At 40.8% G+C, this 14,793-nt stretch overlaps 1 protein-coding gene across 1 annotated transcript in view; it reads right to left on the reverse strand.

The window, feature by feature from the left end:
• The window catches only part of pawr (PRKC, apoptosis, WT1, regulator), a gene marked incomplete at its 5' end in the record, with an annotated part of 50,959 nt that extends 39,955 nt beyond the window's left edge, over window positions 1-11,004 (reverse strand). Inside the window, one exon of the mRNA XM_083906898.1 lies at window positions 10,333-11,004. Coding sequence (XP_083763024.1) covers window positions 10,333-11,004 — 672 coding nt within the window. The remainder of the gene's footprint in view (window positions 1-10,332) is intronic.
• Window positions 11,005-14,793: the final 3,789 nt, after the last annotated feature.

Here is a 14,793-nt window from a genome sequence, read left to right on the forward strand (position 1 = left end):
CTGAATGAATGAATGAATGAATGAAAGAATCTGTAAAACACAGATGCAGGAGTTTCCCAGAACTTCATGCTATTTTCGGTGCAAAATACACACTCCGGCATGACTTCTACTGCCTTATTTGCACATATTTCACAGACTTTAACGCTCTCTACTTGTCATTTACTGCACTTTCCCCTGATTTGAAGTGGGTTTACACACAAATGGAAGCATCACACTGCAAAAAAAAACGATGCTTTTTTTTGGTGGTTTATTACAAAGAGGAGTGAATCGTCTGCATAGAGGCGGACAATGAGTGAGTATTAAAGGGATAGTTCGGAATTTTGGACATAAGACCCAGTTTTCCAACTCAGCCGGTGTGATGGAGACGTCTGGAGACGTTTTCAAGAAATTTCATTCAGTTTCATTCTAGTTGCCGAGTTCACCGATGCTACGGCTAGCGCAAGTCAATGATACAAGTTAGCATGGCATTAAAAACACTCATACCGACTCCACAGTGCACCCGAGGCAAATCGATTGTAACGGCAGACTATCGATGTACATATCTGTGTTGATAAGAATAATATTTGAAACAAAACTAACGTCGCAGCGCATGGATTTTTGAGGGACTACTTTCTCAGCACTATACTTCCGGCAGCGGAATCAGTCCGCCGCTGCCGGAAGTATGACCCGCTGCTGCTGCTGCTGCTGAGACATAAATCCTTCAAATTGCAAGGTTGGTTTTATTTCAAACATTCTATCAACACAGATATGTACATCGATAGTCTGCCGTTACAACTGATTTGCCTCAGGTGCACTGTGGAGTCGCTATGAGTGTTTCTAATGCCATGCTAACTTGTATCATTGACTTGCGCTAGCCATAGCATCGGCGAACTCGGCAACTAGAAGAACTGAATTAAATTTCTTGAAAACGTCTCCAGACGTCTCCATCACACCGGCTGAGTTGGAAAACTGGGTCTTATGTCCAAAATTCCGAACTATCCCTTTAACACTTAATCTTTTCGTTTTTTTGACGGAAGTTGACTTAAGTCGGCGAAAGCATCTGTAAAACCTTTACGAGTGCCAGTTAACGCTTCACTGCCGCAACAAATGCACCAGTAAAAGCCTTCAATGGTTGCATTTTTGTTTTATTTCACTCGATTCTTTCGCGTTTGTCCAGTTTTTGTGATATTTTTTCCCCCTTAGGAACAAATAAAAACAGAGGAAAGCTTCACACAAGCAAACGAGTAGATTTAAGTAGTACACGTGTAGATTTCAGAAGCTATTTCCCCAAAATCCACGACAACAAGTGTCGTATTGTGTCACAAAGAGTTTAAACGGGCGAAGTCTCGTCCGGGCAAAGGTTTAGAGATCAAGTCTTTTTCGAGCGTTCGGAGCCACATATTTATTCGATTTCACGGGATCTGCTGCATTCCTGAGCGGCTTTCACTGAGCTTTTCATGTAACGCTAACATACGAGCAGCGGTTCACAAAAACAGCCACGGGGGGGCGAAGAAATAATAAAAGTCATATATTCCTGTTTAAAGCAGCGTTTTTTTGATTTCAGCTGAAAATGACAAACAGGAAAAAAAAAACCTCATATGTCTTGTTCTAATAATAAATCTTTTGGAGTTTCCATGAACCACACGTTGACATTTTTATTTTTCGGCTCGTTAAAAGTAAGTTTGTCAAACTTTATGAGCTGCAACGGAAAGTCAAATACCATCAAATCTGCACAAATCTGCACCTGAGAGAGGATTTGAAAAGTTTTAAGGAAAAAGTGGCCAAATCCTGAGGTATGGAGTAAATGTGGAAACATTCAAACTGGAAAAAAATGATTTTAATAGTAAAAACAGACACTAAAATGGCCAATATTTGCCTTTTTTTATTAATATTCAACAGCAAATTTTTTAAAAAATTGCACATTTTTAATCCTAGAAACTTGATAATTCACAAACGTTACTTTTTTCAACTTTAATTATGTTATTGACGACCTGTTTCATGCATTTAACATGAATAAATAAAAGAAAAATAATAATCGGCATCAATTATATCCACTAAAACTGCCCTGATTTCTAAAAATCAGCAGCCGCCATATAAAAAAGTAATATCAGACAATTTTGGGACAGAATATTGAGCTTCAGAGAGTTGTGTTCTCTTGTTTTGAATTGAAATGTTCCAGAAAAGTTTACATAATCCCTGAGAATGCAATAAAAAAATGGTTTTAGTATTAAAAATAGACACTAAAATGATCAATATTTGCCATTTGTAATAATAATAACCAGCATATTTTTAATAAAATGCACATTTTTGTTCCCAGAAACTTAATAAATGCTGCTAATTTACATAAATACTGTATATGACTGCACTGCAGCGTTGACAGACAGTTATTGCCGTTTAATAACGAGTCGTAAAACGATCAAATCTGCAGAATGATTTTAAAGAAAAAGTCAAATCAGACAATCTGGTGCAGGATTATTCAGCCTTAAGAACGTTGTGTTCTCTTGTTTTTAAATGAAATGTTCCACTGAAACGCCGTCAGTTATCATGAAGCAGAATCTGAAGAGAAAAAGGTAAAAAAAAAAAAAAAAAAACTCTGTCTCTGTCAGTAAATTCTACTTTAATGAACACAAATGGAAAAGCTCCAAACTGCCTAATCATGCACAGTGGCCTGATTAGCGCTGACTCACAACTTCCCCCTCCGTCGCCAGCAAACACAGGAATGTCCGACAAATGCGTCGGACAAAAAAGAAAAAAACCACAACATGTGCTCGCCCACTCCGCTAATCCACCACCGGCAGCCTCCCTGCTGTGTGTGTGTGTGTGTCAAAGTGAGACAACACACCCGGCAGCTAAGAACACAAAGTTCCAACAACAACAACAACAACAACAACAACAACAACAACAACAACAACACAACAGGAGGATGAAGCAGAGCATGAACCTGCTCATGGTTTTATCTCCGTATGCTTCCATTAACATCTGTAACTTAAAATTCATCTAAGCAAACAACAACAACAACAACAACAACAACAACAACAAATACCAGAGTCATATTGACGCAAATTCACTTTCACGTTATCGTCGCTAACTTTCGGGTACTTTTCGGTCACGCTAACTCTTTTTTGGATGCTTGATCAAATGACAACGTGAGCCTTTAGAGCATTTAAATAGGCGGGATTAGACCCATGAAGCACTAGCACTGTAAGCTAGCATCAGCGTTTTGAATTTGATGCGGGCGGCTAATGGTTAGCCAGAGGAGCTAAAGACCATCTGTAGCAGTTTCACAGCACAGGCCTGTTAGCATGGCGTTGCAGTAGTAGTAGTAGTAGTAAAGTACTAGGAGCTGGGTAGCATGTTGAGTTAGGTACGGCCTGATTTTACTTACATTAAATAGCGCAAAGTGACATGAGCGGGCGAGTTTCTTGCTAGCTTGAAAGGAGCCAGAGACGGGGAGTCGACGCTAATGCAGATGTTATGACGTACTGATCAGTTCAAAATCAACATTTTCAAAAACAAAAATTTACAAGATGCGAAACTCACAATTCACGCAACAAATTTCACAGATGCTGTTCCGACCAACCGATTGGACGTTTTTCAAAATAAGAGCCTCTTTTTACCACTTCTTATATCAAACTTTTGCCATTTAACGTTCATTCTGTCAAATAAAATAAAACAAATGTTTTAATGTTTTGTTAGGACTGTGCCTTGTTGTAAAAGTGTTTTCTACGTTTTGTGATAATGGTTTGCAACTTCCAGGCCACCGTACTCTGGGGAAAAAAAACAACAACAATAGCCCGAATCCAAGGTCAGACGAGGACAAAGATAATCAGTCTGACGGCGTTTATCACCCGCGGAGAAAACAGTCAAAGTAGATTTGGTTAAATATTTACACGCACGGGTTACGTCGAACGGCGGGTTAAACCAGTTTAAATCGGAGGATCAATGATTTCTGTTCCGTCTGTGACATTTAATGTTTTAGTCCACACACACAGACACACACACACAGAGTCACGTGATGCACTGCTATGTTCCTGCAAACCACAGATATGTACGAGCTCACGTCTCAGGAGTGAAAAATACATTATTCATCATCTGCACGTCGACTGATGTGTGCTTGTAATATGAAAATATCATGTTTTATTTTTGCTCCAGCATTAAAAACCCGCTGTGTCACAGAATCAAAAACGACGACGACGCTGCGTCACTGTGTCAAAACATGTCAGGTCCCAGCGTTAAGTCACACCAGGATGTCCCCATAAAAGCATGAAAACACGCCACATCACAGTGTTCAAGACACACACCAGCATGGTCCAATATTAGCACTGGATTAAAGCGTTAACGCAATAAAATACACAACAGCAATAATACACACCGTCACGGCATTAAAACACACCCGGATGTCCCATTAACAGCATTAAACGCACCTGTATGTCCCCATAACGGCACTAAAACACACCAGTATGTCCCCATAACAGCATTAAACACACTAGAATGTCCCCATAACAGCATTAAACACACTAGAATGTCCCCATAACAGCATTAAACACACTAGAATGTCCCCATAACGGCATTAAACACACTAGAATGTCCCCATAATAGCATTAAACACACTAGAATTTCCCCATAACAGCATTTAACACACCAGAATGTCCCCATAATGTCATTAAACACACTAAAATGTCCCCATAACAGCATTAAACACACTAGAATGTCCCCATATTGTCATTAAACACACTAAAATGTCCCCATAACAGCATTAAACACACTGGAATGCCCCTGTAATGGCATTAAACACACTAGAATGTCCCCATAACTACATTAAACACACTAGAATGTCCCCATAACTACATTAAACACACTAGAACGTCCCCATAACAGCATTAAACACACTAGAATGTCCCCATAACAGCATTAAACACACTAGAATGTCCCCAATACAGCATTAAACACACTAGAACTTCCCCATAACGGCATTAAACACACTACAATGTCCCCATAACAGCATTAAACACACTAGAATGTCCCCATAACGGCACTAAAACACACCAGTATGTCCCATAACAGCACAAAAACACACCATTATGTCCCCATAACAGCATTTAACACACTAGAATGTCCCCATAACGGCATTAAACACACTAGAATGTCCCCATAACAGCAATAAACACACCTGTATGTCCCATAACAGCATTAAACACACTAGAATGTCCCCATAATGTCATTAAACACACTAGAATGTCACCAAGACAGCATTAAACACACCTGTATGTCCCCACAACGCCATTTAAACTCAACATAATGTCACCATGATAGCAATGAAAGGCATAACAGCACTAAAACACACCAGAATGTCCCTAAGACGGCACTAAAAAAACATAACTGCACTAAAACTCAACAAAAGGTCCCAATAGTGGCACTAAAACACACCAGAATGTCCCCATAATGACATTAAAAACACACAGTAATGTCACCACAGCCGTGTTAAAACGTCACAGCACTTCAGCAGAGTAGGTTGCGATGACCGTTGGTCTTTATTTTTGCAGATTTCGGTCACAACACTGAATCAAATCACGTTTTTCTTGCGCAGAACGGACAAATCCAACATGTCCTGTGACGTGCGGAGAAGGTAAACTTGTAAACTGAACTTGTAATTCTACAGAGACGAGGACGGACAAACGCGTGCGTGTCCTGCTGATGTTAGCGCACGTATCCGGTTAAAGATTAACCAGATAGACGGACGGACGGACGGACAAACGCGCGTCACTGGAGACGTCGAGCCCAGATTCTTCTCCCGTGTCGGGAAACGTGGAAAGTTGAAGCGGCCGTTTCTTCCTCAAAGTCGACTACATTAACCTCAGTCGACCGGACTTAAAGTTCACAGTAATGTGAGAGAGTGGAGTCGGCCTGAAGGCAAACACACACACACAACTATTCTGGAGACATGCTGCTCATCCGGCGTCGGCGCTCGAGGACGGTACAGGTTTTTTCTTTTTGCTCGACGGTGCATTCTTGTGCTGAGTAAGCGGAGGAGGAGGAGGAGGAGGAGGAGGAGGAGGAGGAAGAGGAGTGTTGTTCTTCAGTAATAATCGACCGTCTGATCCTGAACACACACATGACTGAAGAGCAGTGACCCAGAAAGACTTTGAACGTTTGGTGTATCAACAAAAAAACAGAACGATGACGGGGAAATAAAACTCTTTGAAGACCTGAAACTTCTTGTGAAGTCAGTTTTCCTCGGCTGGACAAACACTACATGGTTCTGATCATGTTTTCAGATCGTAAATGTAGTCGCAAAACTTAAACTGGCAATTTTTACAGTAGCTGTCGACTCGTAAATGTGCCGTCAGTCAAAGGAGGCACGGTAAAGGGCCTTTTTTTGCGCGCCTGCCACCCTGCTATACTCGCGCGTCAGGGTCCTGCAGTACCTCACTTCACCATCGGGTGGCGGTACAAGTCTGGACGCATTCCTACCAAAGAAGAAGAAGGATCCGATTTTGAACATTTCGAATACTTTCAGCTCAAAAAAAGACCTCTGTATATACATTTTAACATAGTAACGGAGGGGGAAAAGCAGCATAAATGCACTTAAAGTCCAGATTTAGAGGTTCTAACAGATTACAGATTACAGTTACAGTGGCTATCGGCTTTGAAATGTGCTTTATAAGGCATTATCTGATATAGGGCTGAAACAGTTACTCGAATAATCCGATTATGAATCTAAATTCATTACAAAAACGGGGTTTTTTTGCTTCTTGAATGTGAATATTTACTGTGTTCTGAATCAGGACGTCATCATTTCCAGGTTTGGTCAACATTTTTGGACATTTTATGGACCAAAAAGTGAAGAAAACGTGTATTTCCATCTACTGCTACACAAGCAAGCAAAATATTCCTCGTTAATTCCACTAAAGAGGAGACGTCCGGTGTCGCTCTTCCCTTTGTGTGGAGCAGAGTTGAGAGAAAGGTGAAGCCTCCCTGGAATTCAGGAAGTCGTATTGATTTTTTTTTTTTTTTTTTACCAAAGCAGAGCCGAGCTTTTATCGCTCCATTATGACCACGACGGGCAGAAGATTGGGTTCCACTGAGGCTCTGAAACCGGGCTCAGCAGCTATTATTCCTGCAGAGAGATAATCCCGCGCATCTCTGTTCACACCTGTCTGCTCACATTCACCTCACAAAGAGAGAGAGAGAGAGCGAGGCCACGTTTGAATGATGCACTCTCTTTATAGTGCATGTGCAACAGGTGGAGGAAAAGAAACTATAGGTAAACTACGGGTAAAGTAGTTAGTTTTAATTTAAAACTACGTGATACACACTGCACTTTTGTACAAGGTTTGTCTTTTTTAACTGCATTTAATGTTTATTTTGCACAATTTTTATGTCTTTTTTATCTGTATTTGATATTTTGCACAATTTGTATACATTTGGCACAATCGTTATGTTTTGCACAACTTTTAGACATCTTTTTAACTATTTAATGTTTATTTTAATAGATTTGTCTTTTTAAAATGTATTTGTTGATATTTTACACAATTGTTATACATTTGGCACAATTAGTATACATCTTTTTAAACTATTGAATGTTTATTTTGCTCATTTTTTTGTCTTTTAATTGCATTTATTGATATTTTGCATCACTTTCATACATTTTGCACAATTTGCATACGTCTTTAACTGCATTTAATGTTTTCTTTGCACAATTTTTGTCTCTTTTTTTTTACTGCCTTTGTTTATACTTTGCACATTTCTATACATTTTGCACAATTGTTATGCATCTTTTTAATGTTTATTTTGCAAATGTTTTGTCTTTTTAAATTGTATTTGATGATATTTTGCATCACTTTTATACATTTTGCACAACTTTTTGCACAATTTGCATTTCTTTACTGCATTTACTGCATTTTGCACAATTTTGATACATTTTGCACAATTTGCATGCATCTTTTTTAACTATTTAATGTTTACTTACTGTTCTTACTGCCTTTGTTTACATTTTGCGCTATTTTTTTTACGTTTTGCGCAATCCTTATACGTCTTTGTAACTTTATTTGGTTAAATTTGATACGTCTTCAGAGGAAAAGAGGAAATACCCAGTAAATCAGCAGCAGTTCTCTGGAAGAAACGCTCACCGATTAATCGAATTTACCAATGAATCACTGCATTAATCACTGCTGCTTCACGTGAACTATTATTTTCGCAAAAATGTCAAAAAATTAGGTGTTGTCAAAGTAAGAGATTTGAGAAAAGAAGAAGATTAAAAAATATCACAAAACAGCGCAGAGATTCTTCAAAGGATTAAATAAAGTCCCCAGAGAAAGATAAGGAAAATTCCACGTGTGCTGTGTCTGTTGATTCATATTTATTGTTGTAAAAGAGTAAAGTTCAAGTTTTTTTTTTTTTTTTTTAAACATAACCAGTCGTGACACTTGTGATTTATTTATGTTCTCGGTGTTAAATTAAAGTGAGAATTCACAGCCAAAAACACTGAAACCCAACACTTTGACTTAAAGTGACTTCAGCCAAACGCAGCACAGCAGCTTCACGACAGACGACGGTGAGTCGGTAGCTGTTTGGACTCAGTTTGGACTCTGCTGACCTGCATCATCATCATCATCATCATCATCATCATCGCACCCAGAGGAACGATCTGTCAGAGTGTCATCAAAGCACTTAACGAAACAGAAAACGTCTCCCGCAGGACGAATCATAACCTCCTCACATCTGCAGCATCTGCAGGCCTTCAAGCTCTTTAAACTTCAGCAGAAGAAGAAGAAGAAAACGCAGACAAGCTCCGCCCACATCCCCTCTGATAACAGTGTGTTCACCCCTGTATCTGGCTCGGGGGGTTAAAGCCCCCACATTAGAGCCTCGCTGGCCTGGGACCAGCTTTCAAACGGCTTTGCTCAGCACTGTGGAGCAGCAGCACCTAATAACAGGATGTGCCTGAACCAGTCCAGGACTGGTTCAGGCTGTCAGAGTACTTCTAAAATAACCACATTAGTTTATTAATAATAATAATAATGTAGTCGCTTGTTTTTTTCGATCATTTATAACAGACGTCCGGTCTGAGGCCAAGACACAGAGAGTCTGACATGATTTAAAGTCAATAACAATAGAGGCTGCAGCACCGGCGGCCAACACACACACACACACACAGCATTCTTAGCAAGGACACAATCACATAACCCCTTAAACTTAACCATGACAACTACAGGACTCATACTTAACCTGAGTCAAACCCCGACTTTAAAACAAAGTCTTAACCTTTGGAAAAAGGCCTTTAAAGTTGGGACAACCAGACAAAGTGTCCTCACAAAGATAGCATAGGAAGCAAGGACACTCAGACTAAACCCCTAACCCTAACCCTTAACCTAATCCTGACCCTAAACCCAAGTCTTAACCCTCTTTAAAGGCCTTTTAGGTTGGGAGGATGAGCCGAAATGTCCTTAGATAGTCAAAATGTCCTCACAAAGATGGGTTAGATTCAAAATGTGTCCTTAATCCAAGTATTAACCCTCAAAAAGGCACTTTAAGTTGGGAGGACCAGACAAAATGTCCTCAAAGAGACAGCATATTAAGCAAGGACACTCAGACTAAACCCCCTTACCTTAACAATCACAAATAAGTGCCTAACCCTAAACCTAATCCCGACCCTAATCCCAAGCCTTAACCCTTTAAAAAGGCCTTCTTAGTTGGGAGGACCAGGCAAAATGTCCTCAAAAAGACAGCATACTATTAAGCAAGGACACTAAATCCACTTACCTCTGACCTTAACCATGACAACTAAATGCCTAACCCTAATCTTGACCCTAATCCCAAGTCTTAACCCTCAAAAAACCCTTTAAAGTTGGGAGGAGCAGACAAAATGTCCTCAAAAAAATGGGTTGGAATCAAAATATGTCCTTACAGCCTTCTCCAGAGATACACACACATTATTCCTGAGCAAAGGGGCAAAATCGGCCAAATCTTTGAAGCAAATGGACACGGATTTAAAAAAACAACAACAAAAACCACTAGATTATTACCGGAAACTAGCGAAGGCTACTTCCTGTCAACTTTGGAGTTTGTTTTTCTTCAAAAATAAACGTTTCTATGTTGTTTTGTTTCACACGATTACGACATAATGTGTTATTGTTATCTACGGCTGCAACTAAGGATTATTTTCCAAATTTTCCTGATTAATCCAGTAATCGTTTGGTCTGAAATGACCTGGAAATTACGTCCTGTAAATAAATGGAGCTGAAAATCGTATATTAAGACCTGGTCGTTGATTAATCGTTGCAGCCATAATTGTGGTTTTCGGTGAGAATCGAGTGTGTATTTGACCTCTGACCTGATGCGCGTGTCTCTCACCTCATTGGACGGCATGCTGACCACACCTGTCGACCTCCTCTTCTCGCGCAGCTTCCTCTTCTCGATCTGACCTTTGCCCTTCCTCGCGCTGGGCCCGCTGCTCTTCTTCTCCTTGCCTTTTCCCGGTGGTGACGGACTCTCCGTGACGCCGCAGCCGACGCCGCCGCCGCCGCCGCCGTCGTGCTCGGTGGTGCAGGCCGCGGGGCTGGAGTCCGGGGACGCGCACGGTGGAGCCTTGTCCGCCTGAGGCGGGGCCTTCTTCAGGTTGCTCACCGGTGTGACCACGGCGGTGGCGGGTGAAGAGGAGGAGGAGGAGGAGGAGGAGGAGGGTGGTGGTGGTGGTGACGGTGGTTGGTGCTGGTGCAGGAGGTGCGCCTCCTCCTCGGGTCTCCGCAGCGCCGTGGCGGAGGAGGAGCGCGACACCGCGTACGAGGAAGGGAAGCAGTTCCCGGAGGAGGCGCTCCGCTCCGGGTTGCCGTTGTTGGTGAGCTCGGTGCCCGGTGGAGGAGCGCCGGCAGCGGCGGCGGGGTGACCGCGGCTGTTGGCGGCGAGCGGAGCCCCAGTGGCTGCCGCGATGTCCCCCAGCATTTTGGCTCTCATTTTCTCCCGCTTCGCCTTCCATTCCTCCAGAAAGTCTGTGGTGGCGTTTGATTTAAAGCCTCCTGTTGCCATTTCCTCTCTTTGAAGTCCCTCCTCGGGTGAAAAACAAACTTTTTTTAAAGAAAAAACACTGATATGAAAGTCTCCGTCTCTCGCCTAACAACGACCCCGCATTCCCGAGGTGAATAAAACAAACAGCCCCCTCTGCGTACGTGTGTTTCCAGGTGAAAAGAAACCAGAGCGAAACTTTGTCGTTTCCTCGCGCTTTTGCTTTCATGTAGCCGCCGACTTATCACCGCAAAAAACAGAGTCGCCTCCTGCGACAAAAGTTGCGACTTTTGCGGCTTAAAGTCGACAAAAAAGTGCGTCAAAAAGTTACTCCAGAGAGAGACGCAGGAGCGCGGACTCACCTGCGTGAACGCGCGTCTGTCTGCGGGTAATCTGTCCTCAGTCTCACCAGGTGTGTGTGTGTGTGTGTGTGTGTGTGTGTGTTGGGAATGAATGGTGCTCGCGCTCGCTCTCTCTCGCCCTCTGACTCTGACGCCGGAAACACACGAGCGCTTCCGAGCGGAGCCGAACAGTGAAAGTCCCTGTAAATAAAACACAGTTAATTTAATGAACATTTGAAGATTTTGTTGGAAAATATCTTGTGATAATGACTTTAAAAAAAAAAAAAATTCTTGTGACCACATTTTTATTTTTTTTTGTTATTTACGTTCACCTTTATGATATAATTATATAATGTGCTGATTTAATTTTTAATAAAAGGTAAAAGTCGATACGTTTGATAACAAGTGACCAGAAACTGTAGCATAATGTAAGAAAATGTGAGTAAATGTTTGATTTTTGTAGACATTTTGGTCAGAATTTTGTACAAATTACGATTATTTCTGTCAGGAGACCTTTGACCTTTGCACAAACTGTATAATATTGAACCTTTATGCTATAATTTGTTGATTTAATCTCTAATAAAAGGTAAAAGTTGATTTGTTTGTCATTTATGATGTTTGTTTAAAAGTAAAGTGAGTAAATGTTTCATTTTTGCCCTTTTTTGCAGATATTTTAAGACTTTTACTTAAATTATATTATTTAAAAAGGGTAATTTTCTGGTCAGATACTTATACTAAAGTATCTCTCAGGCATTTCTGCGTTGCTAAAACAACAAAATCTAATTGTGGCCAAATAACTTTTAACATCAGAGACTGTTTTCATGTTATTTAAGGCTATTTTTATTTATCTTTTTGCCTTAAAGGGCCAAAAAACACTAAAAGGCCACTTCCGCATTCACTCATTCATCATCACACACACAGATATGTCAGTCTTGTTGGAGATTATGAGAAAAGTGGAGGGAGTGAGAAATGAGGACTAAAAATAAACTCTGGATCTGTGGACTCAGGCCGCAGCGCTGCATATTTAGCATATTTCCTCTGTGAATGAGTGAGTGAGGGTTAATGGAGGTTTCCCCTTCACGCCAACACAAACGCTTAAACATTCCTCTGGTGTCTGGACGCCAGGGTGAGTGTGTTTACATGTGATTAGAGCAGCTTTATCCTACATGAGTGGACTTTAGTGGACATTAGTGGACTTTAATGACCTGGAACACACGTCACTGGTTTCTCATGTTGGGTTTGAACCATAAACTGCACATAAAAACACACGTTTGCGTACATTATATATATAAAAATGTAGTGGTTTCATGGTTTTCCTTAGTGAAGTCAATCAGGAAGTAAGAATATACTGATTGACCAACAGGGGGCGACTCTGCTGCAATTTCCTTGTATTTATATCTTTGGGGACAACTTTAAGGGGCTTTTTTCGGGGGGTAGAGACCTGGTTTTAGGGTTAAGCATAGACACTTAGTTAAGGTAAGGGTAATGGTCCAGGGTTATATCTTTGTGAGGTCCAAAAAGCATACAAACCCGTCTTTGTGGGGACATTTTGACCTTGTAGGGACAACTTTTAAGGGCTTTTTTTTTTTTGGTATATACCTGTTTTTTTAGGGTTAAGATTAGGCACTTAGTTAAGGTAAGGGTAATGATCCAGGGTTATATCTTTGTGAGGTCCAAAAAGCATACAAACCCGTCTTTTTTGTGACATTTTGACCTTGTGGGGACAACTTTAAAGGGCTTTTTGGGGGGGTAGAGACCTGGTTTTAGGGTTATGGTTAGGGTTAAGATTAGGCACTTAGTTAAGTTAAAGTAAGGGGCCAGGGTTATATCTCTGTGGGGTCCAAAAAACATACAAACCTGTCTTTGTGGGGACATTTTGATCTTGTGGGGACAACTTTAAAGGGCTTTTTCGGGGTAGAGACCTGGTTTTAGGGTTAAGGTAAAGGTTAAGATTAGGCACTTAGTTAAGTTAAAGGTAAGGGCCAGGGTTATATCTTTGTGGGGTCCAAAAAACATACAAACCTGTCTTTGTGGGGACATTTTGACCTTGTGGGGGCAACTTTAAAGGACTTTTTGGGGGGTAGAGACCTGGTTTTAGGGCTAAGATAAGGCACTTAGTTCCAATTTGGGTGAAATTGAAGGACGGACGCCTGAAAATATTATCTCTATGTTGTGCGGCACCATAGAGGACACAACTTCAGGTTTACTTTGGAGGAACCTCTTGTAACACTATCTAAGAAAGGTCCTAGAGTTCCCCCTGCTGGGCAAATGTAGTCATTTCCCAAAAAATCTACAGAATTAGGATCCATGGTGGATTTAACCTCAATAAACGGCTTATAATTATTAAGAGTATTTAAGAAAACCTTAAAGTCTTCCTCTTCCCCCAAATATCGCCTAAATAGCGATAGTAGCCCACAGCTGTGACCTTAATCGGTACAAAATATTCGTTATTAAATTCAACGTGCGTTGGATTGAACATGTTTGCGTTAATTTCGCATTTTAAACATGAAAAATCCTTTATTAATGTCACATGACATGTGATGACTAAAGGGTCAGTTCACTAAAAAACAAAAAAACAATCATAAACTTCACCTGCCAGGTCTTTAAGTCCTTCATGTAGCTTTACACTCTTTCACCACCAGAGGGCGCCATAACATTAAGACCTGAAGGACCAAACTGTGAATCAGTTATTTGGTGAATAAAATGTTGCACAACTATTTTATTTTATTTTATGGAGAGAAAAAAAACAGAATATATTCACATTTAAGAAGAAAAATAGTATTAATTGAAACATAATCTGAGTTTATTGTAAATTGTACGTTTTCAAACTCAACAGTTTGGATTAAAAATAAATAAATAAATAGAGTTCCTCTTGTTGCTACCAGCTGCAGCCTCGCGCTCTGATTGGCTCACAGCCTGTCTCATCTGACCAATCACAGGCGAGTGCGTCGCCATGAGAATCCTCATCATCTTCACCATCATCTTCATCATTTCTGCTGCGACTGATGTTGGGAAAAAATGATAAAAAAAATGTGTTTACTACGTCGTTGTTGTTGTTGTTGTTATTATTATTATTAACGCGTTCATCTGTGAGCGCGTGAATGAATGAGCGTCGCCGCCGCTGTTATAGACGCACGAGCCGGGGACAAAGGTGTGTGTGTGTGTGTGTGTGTGTGTGTGGACAGCTCATCTGTGTGTAATGGCGGGGTCCGTCCAGTCTGAGGACACAGGCACGCGCGCTACTTCCGGTTTGAGTCAAAATAAAAGTATCATCTTTGTTGCGTCACATGAAAAAACACGGATATTACTTATTGTTTTATAAATGCGGTAACGCGTCGATTTTTACTGTGTTTTTTTTAAACGCTTCTGTCGTGTTTGTTTCGCAGTAAATCAGTCGTACACTGAGCACGGTTTCATTTTTAATCGTTGTTTTTATGCGCAAAATAAGACGCAAAATGTATCTCGGATTGCC

Source organism: Microchirus variegatus (genome assembly GCF_963457635.1).
Source record: "Microchirus variegatus genome assembly, chromosome: 20".
Lineage (NCBI taxonomy): Eukaryota > Metazoa > Chordata > Actinopteri > Pleuronectiformes > Soleidae > Microchirus > Microchirus variegatus.